Source organism: Lemur catta, chromosome 4 (genome assembly GCF_020740605.2).
Source record: "Lemur catta isolate mLemCat1 chromosome 4, mLemCat1.pri, whole genome shotgun sequence".
Classification (NCBI taxonomy): domain Eukaryota; kingdom Metazoa; phylum Chordata; class Mammalia; order Primates; family Lemuridae; genus Lemur; species Lemur catta.
The window spans coordinates 5425975-5447011 of NC_059131.1; the positions used below are offsets into that span (position 1 = coordinate 5425975).

General features: G+C 39.4%; 1 protein-coding gene across 1 annotated transcript in view; it reads right to left on the minus strand.

Moving 5' to 3' along the window:
• MBOAT2 (membrane bound O-acyltransferase domain containing 2) overlaps nt 1-21037 on the minus strand; it is a 127576-nt gene that overhangs the window by 19841 nt on the left and 86698 nt on the right. The window contains exons 4-6 of the mRNA XM_045549001.1: nt 18952-19047; nt 9752-9807; nt 4863-4917 (exon numbers count right to left, since the gene is read on the minus strand). Of these exons, the coding sequence (XP_045404957.1) occupies nt 4863-4917; nt 9752-9807; nt 18952-19047 (207 nt within the window). The remainder of the gene's footprint in view (nt 1-4862; nt 4918-9751; nt 9808-18951; nt 19048-21037) is intronic.

Genomic DNA, 21037 nt, shown 5'->3' on the forward strand with positions numbered 1-21037 from the left:
AATATGAAGGGTTTCTACTTAGACTTCTCACAATAAAACAAATCTAAGACAGATGTGCTATCACAGAAAGTATCATCTCTTACTAGTCAATCATTTGCTCATTTAACAAATGTATGCTGTGCACTGTGCCCAGCGTGCTCCAGGGTCTAGAGATACAGCACTAAACAAAACAGACGAAAATTCTCTATTCGTGGTGCTTACATACCAGTTGCAAAAAACAGATAATAAAAAATATATAAAATATTTTCAGAGATGCTAAGTGCTACAAAGAGAAGGTATTTTATTACATTAAGAAGTCAGAGAAGGGCCCTTTAGTAAGGCGACATTTGAGCAGAGACAAGGAGGAAGTGAGAGGAGTCGTGTGGATGTCTGTGACAAGGATTCCAGGCAGAAGGGATGATGAGTGGGAGATCCCTGAGCGGGCACGGCCAGCAGTAAGGAGGTGGTGAGGCTGAAGTAGACTGAACCCGGGGAAAGGATGGGAGGAGAGGTGGAGAGCTGAGGTGACATCACATGGGGCCTGCCTTTGAAGCTGTGGTAGGAACATCCGGTTTTATTCTGCATGAGTTGAAAAACCATAGTGGGGTTTTAAAAGACCTATGTTTCCAAGCATTACTCTGGCCCCTGTGTGTGGACCCATCAGGAATGGGGCAGCCACCAGGCAGGTGACAATGTCTGGAAGAGTGGCAGCAGAGCTGGGGTCTGCTGAAGGATGGGATGTAGGGTGTGAGAGAGACGGGAGTCAAGGATGTCTCACAATATTTTTAATTCAATTGCTTTGAAGTCTGTCCAAATGGCACGTGGTATCTACCAGTAACAGGGTAAAATGGTTAGTTAACACAGGAGACTATTTAGGCTTTCTGTGTTATATAAATGAATAAGAAGTGTATATTTTTATAGCTCTATTAATCAGGTCCACTGTCAATTATAAACTATCACGAATAAAAAACCTATACCTGGAGACAATAAGCAGGATTCTCAAACTTGTTAAATCCCTTTTTCCTCTCTAAATCTGTCTCCTTTAAAAACATAAACATTCCTTGTGAACAAGAGTTGACAGATTATTTTTATATATAATATGCATCACTTTTATTTTTTAAAGAGATGGGGTCTCACTACATTGTCCAGGCTGGACTTAAGCTCCTGGGCTCAAGGGATCCTTCTGCCTCAGCCTCCAGAGTAGCTGGGACTACAGACATGCACCACCATGCCCAGCTTAGTACATATTGTTTATATATATATATGAAAAAAAATCAATAGAACAACATAGTGCTTCCTGCACATCTGATACTATCTAGGTTACCCCTCAACCAAAACTCCTTTTCTAATTTTGAAGAATTTTTTCCCCATATTTTAAAATGTTGTATCTTACGTATTTTCTTTTTAGGGCTCAAAACTGATGACAGAAAATATTTCTGGTAGATTTTCTCTTTCAGTTCTTTCTATTTAATGCTGAAACAGTGCAAGCACCAGAGTAAGTACCTGGAATCAGAGTTACAAAGAACTCCTTGTACTCCAGCAGCAGAGCTCCATTCTCAATACCAATTATTTTAAGACCAAGTCAAACTATGTAACACACTTTTCAAGGACAGGAGATAATTCGTAACTACAAAATTGGCTGAAGTAATTTTTGGCTCAACTGTTATATCACAAACAACAAGTTATTTTATGAACTAAAGTAATGACCTATAATATTTGCTATTAAAATGAGAACTTAGGTCTAATTGTAATATTTCATTTATAACATTAAACAAAAGATTCACTCATTCATTTATTCCATCAACATTTGTTTGACATCAACTATGTGTTATCTCAAGTGAGGGCTTCTCAACTACAGAATTATTGACATTTTGGGCCAATGACTCTTTGTTGTAGGGGACTTCCCTGTGCACTGCAGATGTTTAGCAGCATCCGTAGCCTCTACCCACTAGATGTCAGCAGCATCACCCCTCCTAGTTGTGACAACCAAAAAAATGTCTCCAGACATTGTCAAATGTCTCCTGCAGACAAAATCACTCCCAGTGGGAACCACTATTTAGGTGATGGGAACATTTGCAGGGGTAGGGAAAGGGACTATTAAGTAAATATATTATGTAACATCAGACAGCAATACGTATTATGAAGAAAGACAAAGCGGGACAAAGGGATGGACAGCGATGGCAGGGAAGGGAGGGGATTTCTGACAGGTGGCCTGTGCAGTTAGAAGTGGACTGAGGGAAGGAGGGAGACTGGGGGGGACACTGGGCCTGTGGGGCCATATTTGCTGCAGTCAAAAGTGTGTCCTTCTATTCTAAATTACAGGGGAAGCCATTGGAGGACTGTCATCAAGGGAGGGGAATAATATAATCCAACACACATTAAAAAGATCTCTGGCTCCAAGGTGAAAAGTAAGCTGCGGAAGGCATGAGAGAAAACAGGGAGATCAGTTAGGAAGGCTACTCCAGTAGCCCAAGTAGAAAGTGAGGGTTTAGACTGGGACCAAATGAAAGGGAATGGTGAGAATCGGTCAGATTAGAGATTAGAAAGGGCTACCTTGACTTGCTGGTGAAATGGATTTGAAGTAAGAAAATGAGCGTCTGCCTAAATTTTCCCAAGCCACTAGTGATAAACGGTATTGCTATTAAGTAAGTGGGCGACAATGGTGGAGGAACAGATCGGGGGACAGTGAGGGAAGAGAGAGACAGAAATCAGAACTTCTATTTTGAATATGCTTTATTTGAGATGGCTCTCACTATCCATGGAAAGATGTTGAAAGGGCAGTTGGATATGAGGCTGGAGCTCAGGAGAGAGGGTTGGGATGGGAATACAAATTTAGGAGACTCCAAACATGTAGATGGTCTTTAAAGCCAATGGACTGTCTGTGATCAACTGGAAAAAATTGAGAAGTCCAGGGCTGAGCTCTGGAGCACATCAAGTTAGTGGTGAGGCAGAGGCTTCTGCAAAGGAGCAAGTTAAGGGTGGAGGAAAATCAAAACAATGTGTCCTGGAAGGCATGTGAAGGAGGTATTTCAGGATGAAGCAGTCAGGTTGGCCAGCGATGCCGAAAGGCTGAGCATCAGGCAAACTGAAGCCAATGGTAAAATGTGCCAAGACTGAGGCAACTCTCAAAGAATGATTTCAGACCAAGAGTGGGAACAAAAACCTGACTGCAGGGCATTGACGAGAGAACGGGAGGTGGTGAGGAAGTAGAGAGTGTAGACAAGCTCTCAAAGAGTGTTATTCTAAAGGAGTGTGGAGTAATTGAGTGGCAGCTAGAAGGGAGTGTGGAATAAAGCAAACTTTTTCTTCTAAATTGGTGGGAACAATCTAGCAGAGAGCGGGCAATTGATGATTGATGATGCAAGAGACGGAGATTAACTGAAGCAGCAAGATCCCTGAGGAGGTAGATTCAGAGTAGAAGTGAAAAATTGGCCTAGCTTAGATACCAGGAAAGAAAGTAGAGTGTTTTGTTACAGATTCAGGCAGTTTGGTAGATTTCATGGTGGGCTGCTTTTATTTTTTCCAAAAAATAAAATTTTGATACCATCCTGAGTACGGGGGAGGGAGTGTTAGAAGTCTGGGGAGAAAGGAGAATAAATCATCTTACAAGAGAGTGGGAAAGTGAGTAGGCTAAGGAAATGTAGCAGAATTGCTGGCAATACTAAGGATTGTAATTTTAAATTTGGGGTAACAAATTCAAAATAAGTCCAGTCAGCAAGACTGAATGTATTTCCACCCAGCTTCCTTCCACTGTTCAGGCAGGTGTAGAGCTGGATTTAACCAGCTTGGGGACTTGCTAGGTGGCTATGTGAGAGAAAGGGGGAAAGAGGAGCTAAAAGGCTGTGGTGAGCAGTTACTGGGATGGCCCGAGGGCTCCTAGAGATCGTAGAACCCAGGTCAAATTGGCCTCTCATCAGTTAAGTATACTCAAGTATATATTTACTGACCTATAAAGACTATAGAGAGTATCAAAATAGAATTTTTTTTAAGACAGTGTCTTGCTATGTTGCCCAGGCTGGAGTACTTTGGCCAGTTCATACCTCACTGCGGCCTCAAACTCCTGGGCTCAAGTAATCCTCCTGCCTCAGCCTCCCAAGTAACTGAGACTACAGGGGTGTACCACCATGCTCAGCTCACAACAGAATATTTTTACAGATGAGGAAAATATAAGAAGATCCCCAAGACATGCTACCTGGATCAAAGATGAACACTTAGTGTAGGTGTATCTACTATCACAAACTTAATCTCATTATTCTATCAGCTATACATGTATTAGTTCTGTATTTAGAAACAAGGTACTCCATAGGAAATTTTTCTTTAAGTAAAATGTGTGTTTGAGCTCTAATTATATTAGATTGAGATAAATTCTGCCAAGAAATTAAGCCATTCTTTGCATTAGTCATCAGAGTACCTATAATAAATGAAGTAGAAGCTTATCCCAGAATGTGTTTCTCAATAATGAGAAATATCTGACCCGTTCTTCATTATGTCAAATGTGGCATCTACATGCTATATTCAAGTATTATATCTTAGCCCACTATCTGCCATCAAGTTACTGGTCTATAAATGGTAGCTGCTATAATTACTAGTAACTACTACATGGCAGTCATGAAGGCTATATTATGTTCCTATTTTCAAGGAACTCAGTCTCCCAGAGACAAAAAATTTAGCAGATAGCCTTGTGGTCCACAGGAGGTACACACTGTCCAGTGACACAGGCAAGGTGTTATAGGAGCCTTAGGAAGGATGCCTAGGCCAGCTGAGGGAGGTGTGCAGAGGTAGCAAGGTTTGGTTTTCAGAAGTTAGTACTTAGCCACATAACCAATGTGCATTCTAGGCAGAGACAGGCTAAACCCTAGCAGGATATGATGCAAGGCACATACCTTACAGCCAAACCCCTCTGTGATGGAGTCAGATCTTCATCTTTTCGAAACATGCCTGAGAAACAAAAATAGGTACTTTGATCAATTATGATTTCTCTCAAGAATGGCATTTTTTCCCATTCATACTTTAATTGCTTTCCTCATTTGAAATTCATGCTCTATTCCCAATTTTGACATAATGATTGTTCCTTTCTTTCCCATGGCAACACAGACACAATCATGTGAAGGATCTCTATAAGATAAATAATATATTGTCAGGGAACAAAAGTCACTAAAATCTAATTCCTCTCTAAAGGAAATTATTAATAAATTAAAAAATTCAAATTTATTATCCTTAATACTAAATGCTATGACTTTTCAAAAAGGGGCATTAAATTTTTCTATTGTTGGATGATTTAAATGATTTGAGATTTATAAACAAGGATCATCACAGCCTTATACATAATATAAAAAAAAAAACAAAAAAGTAACAACCTAGATATACCACAATTAGGGAATGAGAAAACAAATAATTGTACATCTACTTCTGACAATTGTACAGAAAAGAAAACTATGCCTTACAGAAGATAAAAGAAATGAATCAAATATTAATAAAAAAGAAGGTGGCTTGGCACTGTGGCTCACACCTATAATTCCAGCACTCTCACTTGAGGCCAAGAGTTCAAGACCAGCTGAGGCAACATAGTGAGATCCCCATCTCTTAAAAAAAAAAAAAAAAATTAGCTGGGCATAGTGGCATGTGTCTGCAGTCCCACCTATGATTGTGCCACTGCACTTCAGCCTGAGCAACAGAGCAAGATCCTTTCTCTCTTTAAAAAAAAAAAAAAAGGCCAGGCACAGTGGCTCACGCCTGTAATCCTAGCACTCTGGAAGGCCAAGGCGGGCGGATCATTTGAGCTCAGGAGTTCGAGACCAACCTGAGCAAGAGCGAGACCCCGTCTCTACTAAAAAAATAGAAAGAAATTATATGGACAGCTAAAAAAATATATACAGAAAAAATTCGCCAGGCATGGTGGCGTAGGCCTATAGTCCCAGCTACTTGGGAGGCTGAGGCAGGAGGATTGCTTGAGCCCGGGAGTTTGAGGTTGCTGTGAGCTAGGCTGACACCACGGCACTCTAGCCTGGGCAACAGAGTGACACTCTGTCTCAAAAAAAAAAAAAAAAAAAAAAAAAAGTTTGGCTCTGAGGAGTTTTGGGGGTCAGACATGGACAATCCTTTATTTTTTCTTCATGCTTACATGTATTTTTAAAATTTTCTTCAATGAGCATATACCTACTTTTTGTAATCAGAAGGAAAAAAAAAACCACTTAAGATGATTGACGATGAGGAAAAAGTAAAACATCATTAGGAGGTAAGCCCAACAGGATAATTGCTACTTCTGACAATTCTACTTTCTGTCCCTGTATCAGATACTCACATTGTTGTCTACCCTTTCCTAAAAAAACAAGAGCTATCTTTAGAAATGAGGATCAGTATTCTTTTTTAAAAAATCTCTTTATCCTTTCACCAGGCAAGTAGCATGTTAACAGCTTCATTTGTGATTTCAAGCTTTGCTATATACAAAATATTTTATTATGTTTAATTCAGCATTTCTAAGTGTTTGATACAATGTGGGACTTTTAGTTTAATCTGCCATCTTGACCAGAGAGGCTATTATCATTTTAGAATTCTAAACTAACCAAGGAAAGTACATATACAGCTTAAAGGATAGATTTTCACAGAACAAATCTATGTTAAAAGTCTACATGCACAAGTCCAGCCTCCCTTCTCAGTTCAAACTTTGGGAACTTGCCAATAGAATCCCGAAAAACCAATTAAAGAAAAGATATCACTTTTTTAAAGCTAGAAGTCTATCCAAGTACAAATTATGCAGTCCCACATATGATGAGAAACAAGACGACTTTGAATGCCAACATGATGTCACACTGTGGGTGGAGAGTGAGAGCCTGCTGCTGCGGGTTAATAACCGATGCAGGTGTTCTGGTGATGCGCTTGTGCTGCGTAGTCACCCTGAACACGTTGTTTTCTCACCCTATTAACAGTATGTCATATTTTTTACTGGTAAGTACTTACATGTGAGTAAGTATGAGAAAATGACTGCTTATCAGTTGCACGTAAAGTCAGAGTCAGGAATGATGGTGATGCCAAACCACCACAGACTGTGGCTGACACAGTGACACCTTTACTTTCTGATGGTTCAGTGTACACAAGCTTGGTTTCACGAACAAAATTATTAAACATATTATACAAAATTACCCTTGGGCTATGTGTATAATGTGTGTATGAAACATAAATGAATTTTTTATTTAGACTTGGGTCCCATCCCCAAGGTATCTCATTATGTATATGCAAATATTCCAAAATCCAAGTAAATCCAAAATACTTCCGGTCTCAAGCATTTCATATAAGGGATATTCAGCCCGTACAAGTACCCAGCTAGGCTGACACATTCCTATTACGAAGTGACATCAATGAAGCTGCTAGCAAGAAGACTAGCTACACTATCCCTAAAAGCCATACTACAAGTCAGACCAAACACACTACCAGGTTATTTTAGTCATCCATCATCCTAAGCCCTCAGCAATTTCACATACATGATTTAAAACTAGAGGGTAGGTGGGCTCTGTTATGTGAGGGTGATGAAACATCTTAAAAACCATGTCTAGAAATTTTCCAAGATAAAATAACACCTGCTCCCTGAAGCTGCAAGTATGAATGATGCTACTTGGCAGTTGAGAGATAGTTATAAATACATTTGGTTTCATCTAGGAGTGGTCTAGAACCAAAAAGACTGTGCAGAAAAGAATTAACATAGTTCTAAGACTGCTATCCTTAGAAGGGCCCTGCTTGTAAGGTTAGCTCATGGTTGGTGTCCGGAAAGTTGGCTGGTAAACCGTCCCCTACACTGATATAAAATATTCCCTATGCCTAGACTGTGCCAACATTATGGTTTATTCTGAACACCTGCTTTCCTTCTGGGAGCCTGGAATTTTGGTACATGCTAGGCAGGGGGTGCCTATGTAAGCAGGTCCTGATAAAAATCTTGGGTACTGAGTGTCTAATGAGCTTCTCTGGTAGACATTTCACAGGTGTTGTCACAACTCGTTGCTGGGGGAATTGAGTGTGTTCTTTGTGACTCCACTGGGAAAGGACTCTTGGAAACATGTGCCTGGTTTCTCTAGACTTCACTGCAGATGCCCTTGCTTGGAATCTTTTCACATAATAAATCTTAGCCATGAATTCAACTACATGCTGAATGCTATGAATTACCAAACTGGGGGTAGTCTTGGGATCCCCCAACACACAGATAATAAGCCCCTCCTCTGTAAAACTAGCTGAGAAAACACAGGATAGGGTTCAATCCCTCCCTTGGGCATAAAGGGGCAGGTGGTATGGGGGTGTGGCAGGCTTATAGCACACTGTCTAGCAGGCTGTACTGAATCAAACTGGAGGAAGAACCACTTTGAAAGCTAAAGGGTGTGAATTCCTCAAATCTTGTCAAGGTTAATCAACATCCAAACTATCCTAAAGAGATAATTACCACTAAATCCATTTAAAAGAACAGGTCACAAAATGGGGTCCTGTTGTACTTCTAACTCTGAGTTGAACACATATTGTCATCAGATGCTTCTAGATGTATGGACAAAGTTATATCCCTGATCCATGACTTTCCTACATTCTCCTTCCAGAGTCACAGGAGCAGCCTGTGAGCAGCACAATGCAGAAGTGTTAGCGCCTGGAGATGACTGTATGCCTTCACCTGCAGCACTTCCTAGTATGTCTACAGTCCAGTATCAGGGTCTGGTGAGTTCTACCCATTTCATTATTCAGGATACAAGAGCTACAACATACTATACATAAATTATAACCTATGAAAAAACTCTCCTGGATGGATCATATCATAAGTTGACAAATGAGAAAACTGAAGCAGTAAGAAGCAGAAATGGAATCTGAGCCTACATTTGCCCACCCTCCTTCCACATCATCATGCTGCCTCCTGTATGGAGAATTTTCTCTCAATGGTGCTTCTCCATTTTCTGAAGGACACAAACAGAGCTGCTGTTTAAAATGCACACTTGGTTAAACAAGTATTAGAAAAATTTTAAAAAGTAGTTAATCTATCTCCTTCCCTCCATCCCCTACCCGAAAAACTAAGTAGTTAATTTTGTTTGTTAGAAGCAAAAGGGAAGAAGAGGAAAGATACTTTCTTTCTTCACAATATTGCCCAGGCTAGTTCTGACAATCGGAGGGAAGCCTGGCTGGGGAAAGGGGCCCTGGACAGGTGGATGTACACCGTGGGGCTCAGCCCATCTCAGAAGCTCCCAGGCCACATGCAAACGACTGTTCTAACAGGGATGCTCGTTGTACCTTTGAAGAAATTGGGCCCTAAATCTTACAACTCGGAGTCCTGACTATTAAGCATTTCCTATGGCTAGATGTCCATTCACTGAAGATATAAATATTTATAATAAAAATATGTATAAATACATAATTATGCATGTGTGTATATAAAGGAGAGGAGGTGGGGGAAATGTATAAATAATAATAAAAATTTAACACAGAGATGAAGCAGGAATTAATAAAACTTGATTTGGACCAAATGTCTATTTCCTTTATATTTTAAATTGTAACTAATGTGGGTCATGGGCCTGACTCAAAAAATTTTACTTTTTGTCACTGAATTGAATTCACAATTAAGATAAAACACTGAAGGAAAATAAGCACACTTTAAAAACCCTAAGCAGAGATTAAATATATTTCCCTATCTCACCTCTATCCTCCATCACTTTCCTTACTCTAATAGCAGAAAGTTATGGTAATATTTCAAGCAAAAGATTATTTGAATAGAATTTTTTCAGCAATAAAAAATTAATTTCAAAATTCTTACCATCATGAATTTCATAAGCCAAACTAGTGATCTTCTGGGTAATGATCATCATTGGGCTGTGACAAGATAAAACAATATATTTTAAAAGAAGAAAGTTAAAACAATACTTACAATGTATGAAAAGAGTTTATTCTGTTTACAGGCCTACAAATCTTGAAATTTTTAACATAAAAAAGACCCCCAAGGGTTTTCAAAGAGATAACCCAGGGGCTATGTGTTTGGGGAAGGAGATAGGGAATTCAGGCCTTCTCCCTTGCTTTAAAAAGAAAAAACAAAGGAGAACAAAAGGACCTTACCCCTAAAATAAACCTTCCAAGTGAGTCAGTGACCTAGTCCATGCTCATTGCTTCACACACTACGAAACAGGCAGAAGCACACGGGCCTGAGCGCACGCAGGCAGGGCCTCCTGAGCTGGACTCAGTACTGCCTCCAACTAACCATGCCGCCTCCTGCCTCCTGCCTCAGGACTGAACGTAAAGGCGAAAAGTGAAGCTGCCTGCGAAAAGGGGAATGAGTAGAAAATAAAAGGAGTATGGATGGGAAATGTGAGAGGTGAGGAACACATCAGAATGAGGGAAACAGAGGAAAAGAAAAAGGACAGCCTTCCATCTCCCTAGTCTAAGAACTAGACACCCAGGGGTTAAAGACCCTAAAGACAGCCATCTAAAGTGCTGAAATCATGATGTATTTTAAAGAAAAGAGGACTTTCAAATCATATTTCAAGAAAATGGCAATATTTCCCATACTTTATAATTACTATAAATGAATGAATAACTTGAAAAGAAAAAAAAAAACACACCGAAAGCAACCAGAATGCATTTTATCCTTTAACTATTACATTAGCTTACAGACAGTATGAAAGAACAAATTAGTCATAAGTTATTTAGTTAATATTTTGAAATCAGGAAATCGTGTTTTGCCTAAAGGGAGAACGTGCTCTCTGCATGTTCAGAGTTCACATGTTTCGTGGAATCCTCGCAACAGTGTGGAGCATGCAGAATCATCCCCATGTCCAGCCAAGGAAGTGAGGTCCGAGAGGTCAGCCACGTGGCCAGAGTGGCAGGGGAAGCTCTGACCCCAGCAGGTCAAGTGCTGACCTGTGCCCCTCCACCAGTCCACACTGCTCAGAGCACATTTCTTAGTGCCCACTGCCATCTCTGGCAAAACAGCGGTGTCTTTAAACATGTCAAGAAGATACAGCAGCAAGGGTTTGTTTTAAACATTCCTACCACTGGAAATTAGATTCACAGACCTGAGCCCTTGAGCACTTGCAGCTCATTCTCCTCACCTAACAGGCAAAGTCTCATAAATGATGACTGTTCTTAAACCTAGAAGTACTTCAAAGAGGAGATTTCTTAGGTTCCCTTAAAGGTCAAGTATACATTTATAGCTGCTCACTCTCAGGACATCATTTCTCAACCAACCTAATCCCCCAGGTTGCTCTGAATACCTGGTTGCTGCTTCTGCTTTGCAAGATATCCTTTATGCCCTCGAGGATTATAAAGATGCCTTATAATTTCCATTTCCCTGGGGCAAAATAATCATTTTTCTCACCCTGCCTAAATCTCTTCATAGTTTAGTTCACCAGTGAATTACAAAATCCCCTTCAGTTCTAAATTCTAATTCCCATGTAGCCTTAAAACATAATAAAAACTGATAAAATAATTATTAAAATTTTATCAACTCAGTGACATATTAAGCTCTAAGGTATATATATGCAAGATGTTAAAAAAATGGAAATATGTGCTTTTTGAGTGTATGTCCTTACTGTGCCCACCTGTGCCCCTGCACACTCATCCAGGTGCAAAGGATGCAGGCCCTCTTATGAAAGTGAGCTGTGCTGGGAGAACGGACGGTGTGTAGCTGTGTCGCTGATTACAAGAATTGAGCTTCCTAACAGAGATGGAGAGAAGGCAGGGAGCAAATCTGAATACTCCAGACTCTCCAAATGTTGCTCCCTCCACTCAGATGACTCTTCCTGCAACTGCTTTGCAAGGATAGCTATTTCTTCCTTCTTCAAGTCTCAACTTAAAAGTCACTTTGTACAAGAGGCCTACTGGACAACTCCACCTCAATTAGCTCCTCTCTGCCCAGACACACACAAACACTCTTACATTTCATCTCAGCTTCTTGTATGTTTACTTCAAGGTGTTTTCACATTTGTAGTTGTTTTATTTATCAAAGTACAGTGGTTACTTTAAAATCTCTCCCCTTTTTAGAAAGTTCATGAGGCAAGGAACCTAATGGTCTTGTTCACCACTCAATCTCCAGCATGTAGCACCGTGCCTGGCACAAAACATGTGCTAAATAAATATTTTAAAACTATCAAATAAACTGAATGTAAGCATCCAGTCAAGAGCTATTACTCCTTCTGTAGGTTGATTATACTCCCTCCCATCTGTGCTTGAAGCATTTATCAAAATATACTGCAATTATCTGTTTACTTTTCTATCACCACAAAAAAACATGAGCTACTCAACAGGAAGAATGCTGCCTTATTTATCTCTGTGCCTTCAGTACCTGGCACATAATACATGCTCAAAGTACTGACTGGTTTACAAAAATGCCTGCACAGTTTTTGGTTCACTTACTGGTGATCATTATCATCCATTCCCTTTGGTTTTAAATGGGTGGCAGCCCCAGCGCCTCTGGCTCAATCTGTTACCAAGGGGATGGAAATGTAAAAACAGAATGACAGAAGACAAAGTTATTACAGAGTGACTATGAAGGAGCATGTCATGGATGAAAATAAGGATAGGATTAGAGGAAAAGTTCAGAAGGGTTGAGTAGATTAAAGAGGGCTCAGAAAAGCAAAGTGGAGGGGAAAATGGACAGGTGAGTCCAATACAGAGCCCTGTACATGACCAGGAGACAGAATAGCATAATGGGAAAGGACATGCCTCATCCCACTATGGCAGAAACCACCGTACAGAAGACACCTAAAGGAAAACAAGTCAACTGTGCACTGAGAGATTAACTGCAGAGGGTCTTCTTAACAGCACATTTTGTTCATAACTACCTGTTTTCAGGACAACTAGAGTGACTCACACAATTATTTAGTTTATACCTTTATTGACATTTTAATCACCTGTTGACTTTGTATTGATGGAACTTCCAATACCTAAGCACTTCCCAGGCCCTAGGAAAGTCTGAGATAACTTGACAGGAATCACACGGAGTCTCTAGTATTTCCCTAGTACGGAGGCTGGAAGCTGCAAGAGGAGGGCAGGGGAAGCAGAGGCTTCAGGACTTCCCCTGGAGTGAGGTCAGAGCCTTGGATAGAGCTTCCTCCTCCTTCTATAGCACATCACTACGTGTAAGTGGTATTATAAATATTTTCTTCCAATGATACTCTAAGAATGTGGAAAAATAAGGAATCTTAACTATTTAAAATAAATACTTCAACTGATGAAACAGTTTCAGTTAATATAAAAAAATTCATCTGAAGTAAAAAACTAAAAGAACTCTAGACTTTCTGAAATGAGAAAAAAAAGGAATATAAACATTCAAAAACACGACATACTTTTTCCTCTACAAAGATCGAGAATAATAGGATTTGGTTCTATTACACAGTAAAACTCAAATGCACTTAAACATTATTAGAGAATGCAGCTAAAAATAAACAATTACTTTCTAGACTGTTCCACTATCTCTAGGAGGCTGCTAAAACTCAAATGATGTCTATACAATGCTACAAAGCAAATACATGCACCTATCAGATAAATGGTCAGCTTGCTACAAGACACGTGTTACCTACCAACAGAAGCCAACTGTCAACTCCTCATTCTCAGTCATTTCTAAGTGCACAAGTACCCCCCCACATTCACAAACAACAAGATCCACTGAGACCAAATAAACTCCATTTACCTAATGCCAAATGAATACACAGTAAGAGATAATGGAAAAGGCCATTGGTCTGAGTCATCCATCCATTCATTCACTCACTCCCTCACTCAGAACACAAGTACTTAATGAGCGCCTACAAGGCACCAAATACTGCTCTAGGTGCTGGAGACATAGTGTGAATAAGGCAAACCAAGTCCTTGCTGTCACGGAATTTATATTGCACTGGAGAGAAAGAGATTATAAATGAATAAACAGGTAAACATATAGCGTATCAGATGTTGCTAAGTGCTGTGCAACAAATGAAGCAGGGTGAAAGGGGTAGGGAGTGCAGGACACGGGCGAGACTGGGCCTCACCCAGAAGGTGATAGTTAGAAAGAGAACAAGCCATATGGAGGCCGGAGGTAAGAATTTTCAGGGAAGGGAGAAAAGTAAGTTCAACAGCCCTTAGGTAGAAAGAAGTGTGACTGGCATGCTGGAAGATCAGTAAGGAGGCCAGTGTGACTGAAACCAGAGAATAGGGAAGACAGGAACGGAAGCTGAAGGCAGCTCGCAGGAGGTCAGATCTAGCTCTGTAGGGTGCTGTGAGGACACCAGCTTGGATCTGAGTGAGACAGGAAACTACTGGAGGATTTTAGGCAAAGAAGTAACTTTGTTTTACATGGATACATTTTGACTCCGGGTTAAAAAAAAGGCTGTGGGGTGCCAGAGGTGGGGGCTGAGGAGGCAGGTGAGACGGGTAGGTGAGGATGGTGGCTCACACCAGGGTAACAGCACAGGAGGTCTGGAGTCAACTCTAGACATATTCTGACGGTAAAGACAACGGGATTTGAGGACGGTTTGATAATGTGTTTGATGCAGGGTTTGAGACCTGATGCCACCACGTTTTTTGACCAGGGTAACTAAAAGGATGGAGCTGACTAAGAAGGGAAACGAGGACGAAGGCATGCCTCAGTGCAAGACGGACAGCAGGTAGAGACATGGTGAACCGGCAGCTGGGCACAGAGGTCAGAAAACTTAAAACCTGACTCCACTATGTATTAACTGCAGAAAATTGGGGAGTTTTCTCAAAAAAGTTATCGTCTACAAAATGGGAATAATAACACCACTGTGTGGATTAAATAAGTAGCATTATCACAAATATCTTAAACAGTATCCCTTCTCCTCACATCCACACCTTCGTTTAATAAATTGCTATGAAGCACATGGCACTGAAAGGATACAATAATTAAATGGGAAGTGCTGTTTCTGAGAAGCTTTTTCTCTAGAATAGGAGAGAAATAGGTATGTGAATAACTAGGTAAAAAAGTGTTAGGTGCCAAGTGAGGTATTTGAAGAAATGTGTAGAGAGATGAGAAATACCTTCAAATTGAGAGAGTTGAGGGGACACAGCTCAAACAAGAGATACTTCATCTGGGCCTTTCGGGCCAGGGAGGCTGGGACATGCAGATACGGTTGGAGGGGTGTTCCAAGCAGAGAGACTAGGATGAGCAAAAGTACCAAAGAAGACAGGGACACCCCGTGGAAGGCTTTGCAGGCCACTCACCAGCTTTTCAGTCTAAAGAAAACACTGCATATTTCTGATAAATGCTCAGGTAGGACGAGGAACAGACAAATCAAACTGTAAATAGATCCATGTCTATTTACCCTTGGTAACTTGATCTACTAGCAGCAGCTAGACAGAATGCTTCCTGAACCAAATGTAGGTCAAGGGCTTGGGAGACACTCCCACAGGATGGACCAGGATAAACGGAACACTAAGGTTTCGGGAGCAGCTGAATAATTTACTTCAACCCTATTTACAACACAGCCGCTGGGCACACTGGGAAGAGTGAGTACCCAGGGCAGCACGGGGCCTTCCAGGACTCCTTCCATAGAATACAAAAGATATCCACAATCAGACTCTGGACTTCAATTCAGATTTTTGAAAAGGAGTGATAAAAATGACAATCACACTTATAGCTTTTAGACCAAATGGCCTATCACTTCTTATGCCTGAAAGAACTCGCATCGATACAAGCACCTAGCTCAGGCTCCAGGCACCTAGCAAAATGCACAGCACATGTTCAATAAACTTCGCTGAAAAAATACATATGACTAACCAGCAGTAAAACATTTACTCAACATCTGATACCACTTGGCTAGCTCTCAGATATATTCTTGACTTGAATGCACATTTATTTCACATACGAGGGCTGTCTGGAAAGTATTCAGCCATTATTAATATAATGAGAATGGTTACATGGCTGGATATTTTCCAGACAGCCCTTGCATATTTTTTTTTTGGTGTGTGCATTAAGCCATCATTTAAGCACCACAGAAATCAACATTTTCCAATCAGAACTCATTATCTTACTGCCAAAAAAATCTCTTCTTGCTTCCATCTACAATTTATTTATTTACAAATGAGGCAAAGATTCACGTTTCTTTTCTCTTTCCAAATGTCACAATACCATTTACTGGGGAATGGAGCCAGGCTTTCCCCAGTGATTTATAATCCTATCACTGTTATTCTGAATTTTCATTTCTTAGATCCATGCATGAGTCTGTTTCTAGGGCCTCTATCCTGGCTTCTTTGATTTGTCTGTTCCTCTGTCAGTCCCACAATAGTTTAATGACTCCTGCTTTACAGACAATAGTAGGTTTTTATATCAAATTCGTACTCTCAAGCATTTATTTATCTAGAGAAACTTTTGACTCAATTATCTTATTTCCCTCAAAACTGCAATATTACCTGCATTATACTGAAAAATTAGTATGAGGAGAATTTTACATCTTTGCAATACTGAATTTTACTATCCAAATAACCAACTTATTTCTCCAGTTACTCTTCTATGTCCTACAGTAAGGTTTTATAGTTTTCTACACAGAGGTCCCTATACATATCTTTTCACACAAAATTCTAGATATTTCATAGTTTTTATTGCTTTTGAAACTAAGATTCTTTGCCTATTATATTTCTAATTGGTTATACTGGTTATTGCTGATATAAAGGAAAGCTACTTAATTGTTTTATACTTTTCTAGTATCTATTTTCTGAGGCTAACATGAGTGCCAACAACTTCAGTAGCTTTTCAATCTTTCTGCAAATACAAACTTCTATTAAGAGGCAAGTCCCTTTTATCTCATCAATATTTTAATGTATCCTGAATCTAACAATTTGTATATACACACACAATCTGTTTCTCCATACCTTGTGCAAGTAAAACTGTCCCATACAAAAGAAGTTTCATGTTAATTCCTCACCAAGAGCCTGGGCTTCACTTCTGCTTTCTAGCTCTAGAGCACAAAGGGACAGCACAGCACAAAGGATGAGTCACTTTATTCAATTCTACCTTCTTCAGATACCCAACACTTTGAATAGCTGTGATATGTACCTAATTAGGATCAAGTTATGATCTTCCCTGCTCACGTGCTATAACACACTCACGGGTTCCCAGTGCCTGAACACTTCATCAAGGGTAGAGTCTGCCTGTAAACAGTTCTCTTCTCCTGCATCCATTTAAGAAAAAAAAAAAAAAAGGAGCCCAAAAAGAACCTTTCAACTTAGTTCTGACACAATGGTTCATGCCACTGTGCGCTCTCTGTTCACACTCACTACTCTCCCCTCCCAACCAACTTAATCAAGAGGATTCCATGGAGCCTGCAAGAGGTGGAGCCACAAGAAGGAAGGAGCCTGGTTCCCTACTGTGTGCAGGCTCCCTCCTTAGTGGGCTGCACTGTGAATGAGAAACCACTGAGATTACCTTAATAGCAGTGAGCCTACCCCTAGCTAATACAGAGAGATAGTAGGTAAAGGGCTTGAGACTGACAAGAATTTGGGATAGCAGATGAAGGAAATAAAAAAGGTTTGACTAAGATCAAATCAAAGGAGGAGCCGTGAAGGTGCAACAAAGACTGAGTCACACAAATTTGTACTTACACCAATCCATACAGTTGTAAATAAATTCAATTTGGTTGGGTTAAGTTACTTTTGAAATCTGGTGCTTAAAAAAAAAAAAATAGAAGCAGCAAATATTTTTAAAAGAAATATTACAATACATGGAATCTCAAGATATAAACTAGAGAAACAAGATGTAGTTAAAGCAAGACTTTGGCTTGGTTTTGTTTGTTTGTTTGTTTGTTTGTTTGTTCTGGATGTAATCTCCTTTCATCCAAGCCTATTTTTTAAAAAAAAATCTGTGTAGTAAAATCCACTTTAATCTCATTAGGGAAAAACAGATATTTCATCTTCTAAAATTCTCTTGTTTCATAGGAGTGATTTTTCTCTGAGTTCATACAATTCCAGTCCATTCTATTGCAGAAAAAAATTTTTCCAGAGATACCATGATTTGTTTTGTTTTGTTTTTCCAATATACTTATCCTTAAATTGGATTTACTGCTTGTTATTTATGCTGTCCAAATGACTCAAGACTAATAGAAAAGCAGGCCTTCTGTGTCTTGTTCAACAGAAAAAGTTATCAGGCCTAACATAAAAAATATAAAGGTTTATTCTCAGTTTCCCCACCTGGTACCAAGGTGTTAGCAGCTGTTCCTTTACAAAGATGGTAAGCAAGTTACTTCACAAGGGCTGGTACTGCATTTATCTCATAACAGACATTCAACCAGTTTTGTTACAGGACAAAGAAACCCAACTAGTACCAGGAAGGCAAAGAATCCCTTCTGAAGGAACAAAAGCCAGAAGTTATTTCCACTACTCAACTGAATACTGATATTGAATGCAGAACATTGCACAGAAGTGACATGCACAGAAGTAAAATAAATGCTTAAGTGTCTTCTCTAGGACATTCAGATCGACCTCACTCAAGGACCTCTGAACCAAAGAAAGTCCCGTTAGGTACTAAGAAGCAGAACAAGGGATGAGCTTTTACGATACAGAAGCTGGTAAATGATTTTACATAAAGGACTCAGGAATGGAAGCAGGCAGGAAGGTAGGTGGGCAGGCAGGGAAGGAGAGAAGAAGGGAAGAAGAGAGGGAGGAAAGGAAGGGATGGAAGGAAAGGGTAGCAAAGGTGCAGGCTCACGGGGGACTGACTTTCAATAGTTATAAATGATTGCAGAAATTTCTACCAGAATTACAAAATGCTTTCAATACCAAAATGTCGTAAGAAATTTAATTGCTATATATTTAGAAATTTTATATAAGACAATTTAAAGCACATGCTATTTTTGTGACTTTCATAGCATTATAAAAGACCACTTAAAAGAAGGATAATTCTAAATTTATAAGGGAATTTTCAACTAAAATGTTTAATAATAGCTTTTCACTTGCACTACCAAATGCAACTATATTTTGTCCTTTAACTACCATGTTTGAAGAGACAAACAGGCTACTGAATCAAAGTTTTAATCTTACCCTGAAAAATCAGCAGAGTATTGTCCATAATCAAAGATATAAACTCTAGTAATTTGGCACACTGTGAGGTATCCCAAAGCAAACACAAAACAATATCTGGAAAACAAAAATAAACTGGATTAGTAAAAATGAAAGATTCAGTTTGTTAAAAAGCACATTTTAAAGTAATTTATTCACTACATGATATGGTTCAAAAATTACATATTACTACTATATCTACTCTACGAGTATTTTTCTTCAACAAATTATGAAAACTCTCTACTAGTATCTGCTTCAGTTTATTTGCCTGCCACTTTCAATGGTAAATCCATTTATCGCCTTTATTCATTTCCTTCTGAAAGACGTCCACATATCAACTTCTGTATTTGAAAGTCATGATCACAAGCATAAAAATGTGATTATTGGTATGAATTCTGTTTATTCCTCCTTTCTAGAAAACAAAATTTAGCACAAATATGTGTGGCTAAGATATACATTAAACAAATTCTTAATAGGATTTTTAAAGCTTATTCCCAATAGTCTAAAAGCGTACATTCTCAGAATGGACCAGGTGGCATTTACTCATATTTTATAGGCATGAACATTTAGTGATTTTCACAAACTTAAGATGCTTGGGATAGAGTTACAATAATCAAAAACATCATATGAGAAAAAGAATTTACTTATCAACAGAAGAGATTAAAAACCCAGATACAGATTCTAGAATATTTAACATTGCATAGGATAGAGGCTCCAATGCAATTATCAGGGAAAGGATGGATTATCACTTAATTAGATAACAATCTGGGTGGGGGCAAGAAACTTATGCCTTCATCTCATACTAAAACAGTTCTAGAGTAGGGCATGGTATCTTCTGACTGTAATCCTAGTTACTTGGGAGGCTGAGGTAGGAGAATTGCTTGAGGCCAGGAATTCAAGATCAGCCTGGACAACACAGCAAGACCCCATCTCTATTAAAAATAAATAAAACAATTCTAGATGGATTAAAAAATTATATCTAAAATATAAAACCACAACAATTAGAAACTGTGGCTAAATGTACAAAGGCATCATCAAGAGGAGGAGGCTATTTCTCCATCCACTTTGAATCTGGGCTGGCCTTCTAACCACACTGTAGATTATGGCAGAAGCAATACTTTATTAGCTCCAGGCATAGCCCATAATCAGCCTGGCAGTTTCTACCTCTTGCTTTTTGGGAGTTGGTTGTCATGAAAGAAGTATGACTATCCTAAGACCACTGCATGCAGAGATTCTGGAGGATGAGAGACCATGTGGAGAAAGAAAGAGAGGGAGAGAGAAAGGAGGGGGGTGGAAGGGTGGACCAAGAGGTTAAATATGTGAGTGAAGAAGCTGATTCCACATGAAAAAGAGATGACCTACCCAGGTGAACCCTTCCTGAATTTCTGACCCACAAAATCATAAGCAAAATAATATAGTATACAGTATAACAATATGTTTTAAGCAACTACGTTTTGATGTAGTTACATAATTACAACAGAAATAGGTGTACTAAAACACACAGCACTGGCTTTATGATGGGACAGTGAGTAGAAGCAGGAAGAGTTTCGAGGAGACAGCCAGTTTAAACTTGAAAGACAGAAAGGAAACCGCAACTAGAGAAAAAGCAGCCCATATTATACAGCAGCAGTAACTGGGTACCACTGCTGCCTGCAGTCACGTGGAAAACAGAAAACATACCTAATGAATATGACAACTGTTTTTTTTTTTAGTGCAGATGATAATGTATGGATAGAGATGAACTAAAAAAAAAAGTATTCTGGTTTTGAACAGAATACAGAAAAAATAGGAAGGGCCCAGAACAGTCTTTCCAATCAGTAAAATATTCTTAAAGTAATCAACATAAAGTCCAAGGTAGTCTTTGATGCTCCCTCAGAAAGATTTAAGGGCACACTTTTATAGAATTCCTCAGATAAGAAATAGTTTCTAAGAGTCCTAAAGGCATACCTCTTAGACTTTCTCTGAAAGACAAAAAAAGTTAGAACCTTAAGGGCGCTGTCCACTGTAACTCTCAGACCAAAGTAGAAAGGAGACTGTCTAAAAGAGACTTGTAGATGTGGTTTCTGTG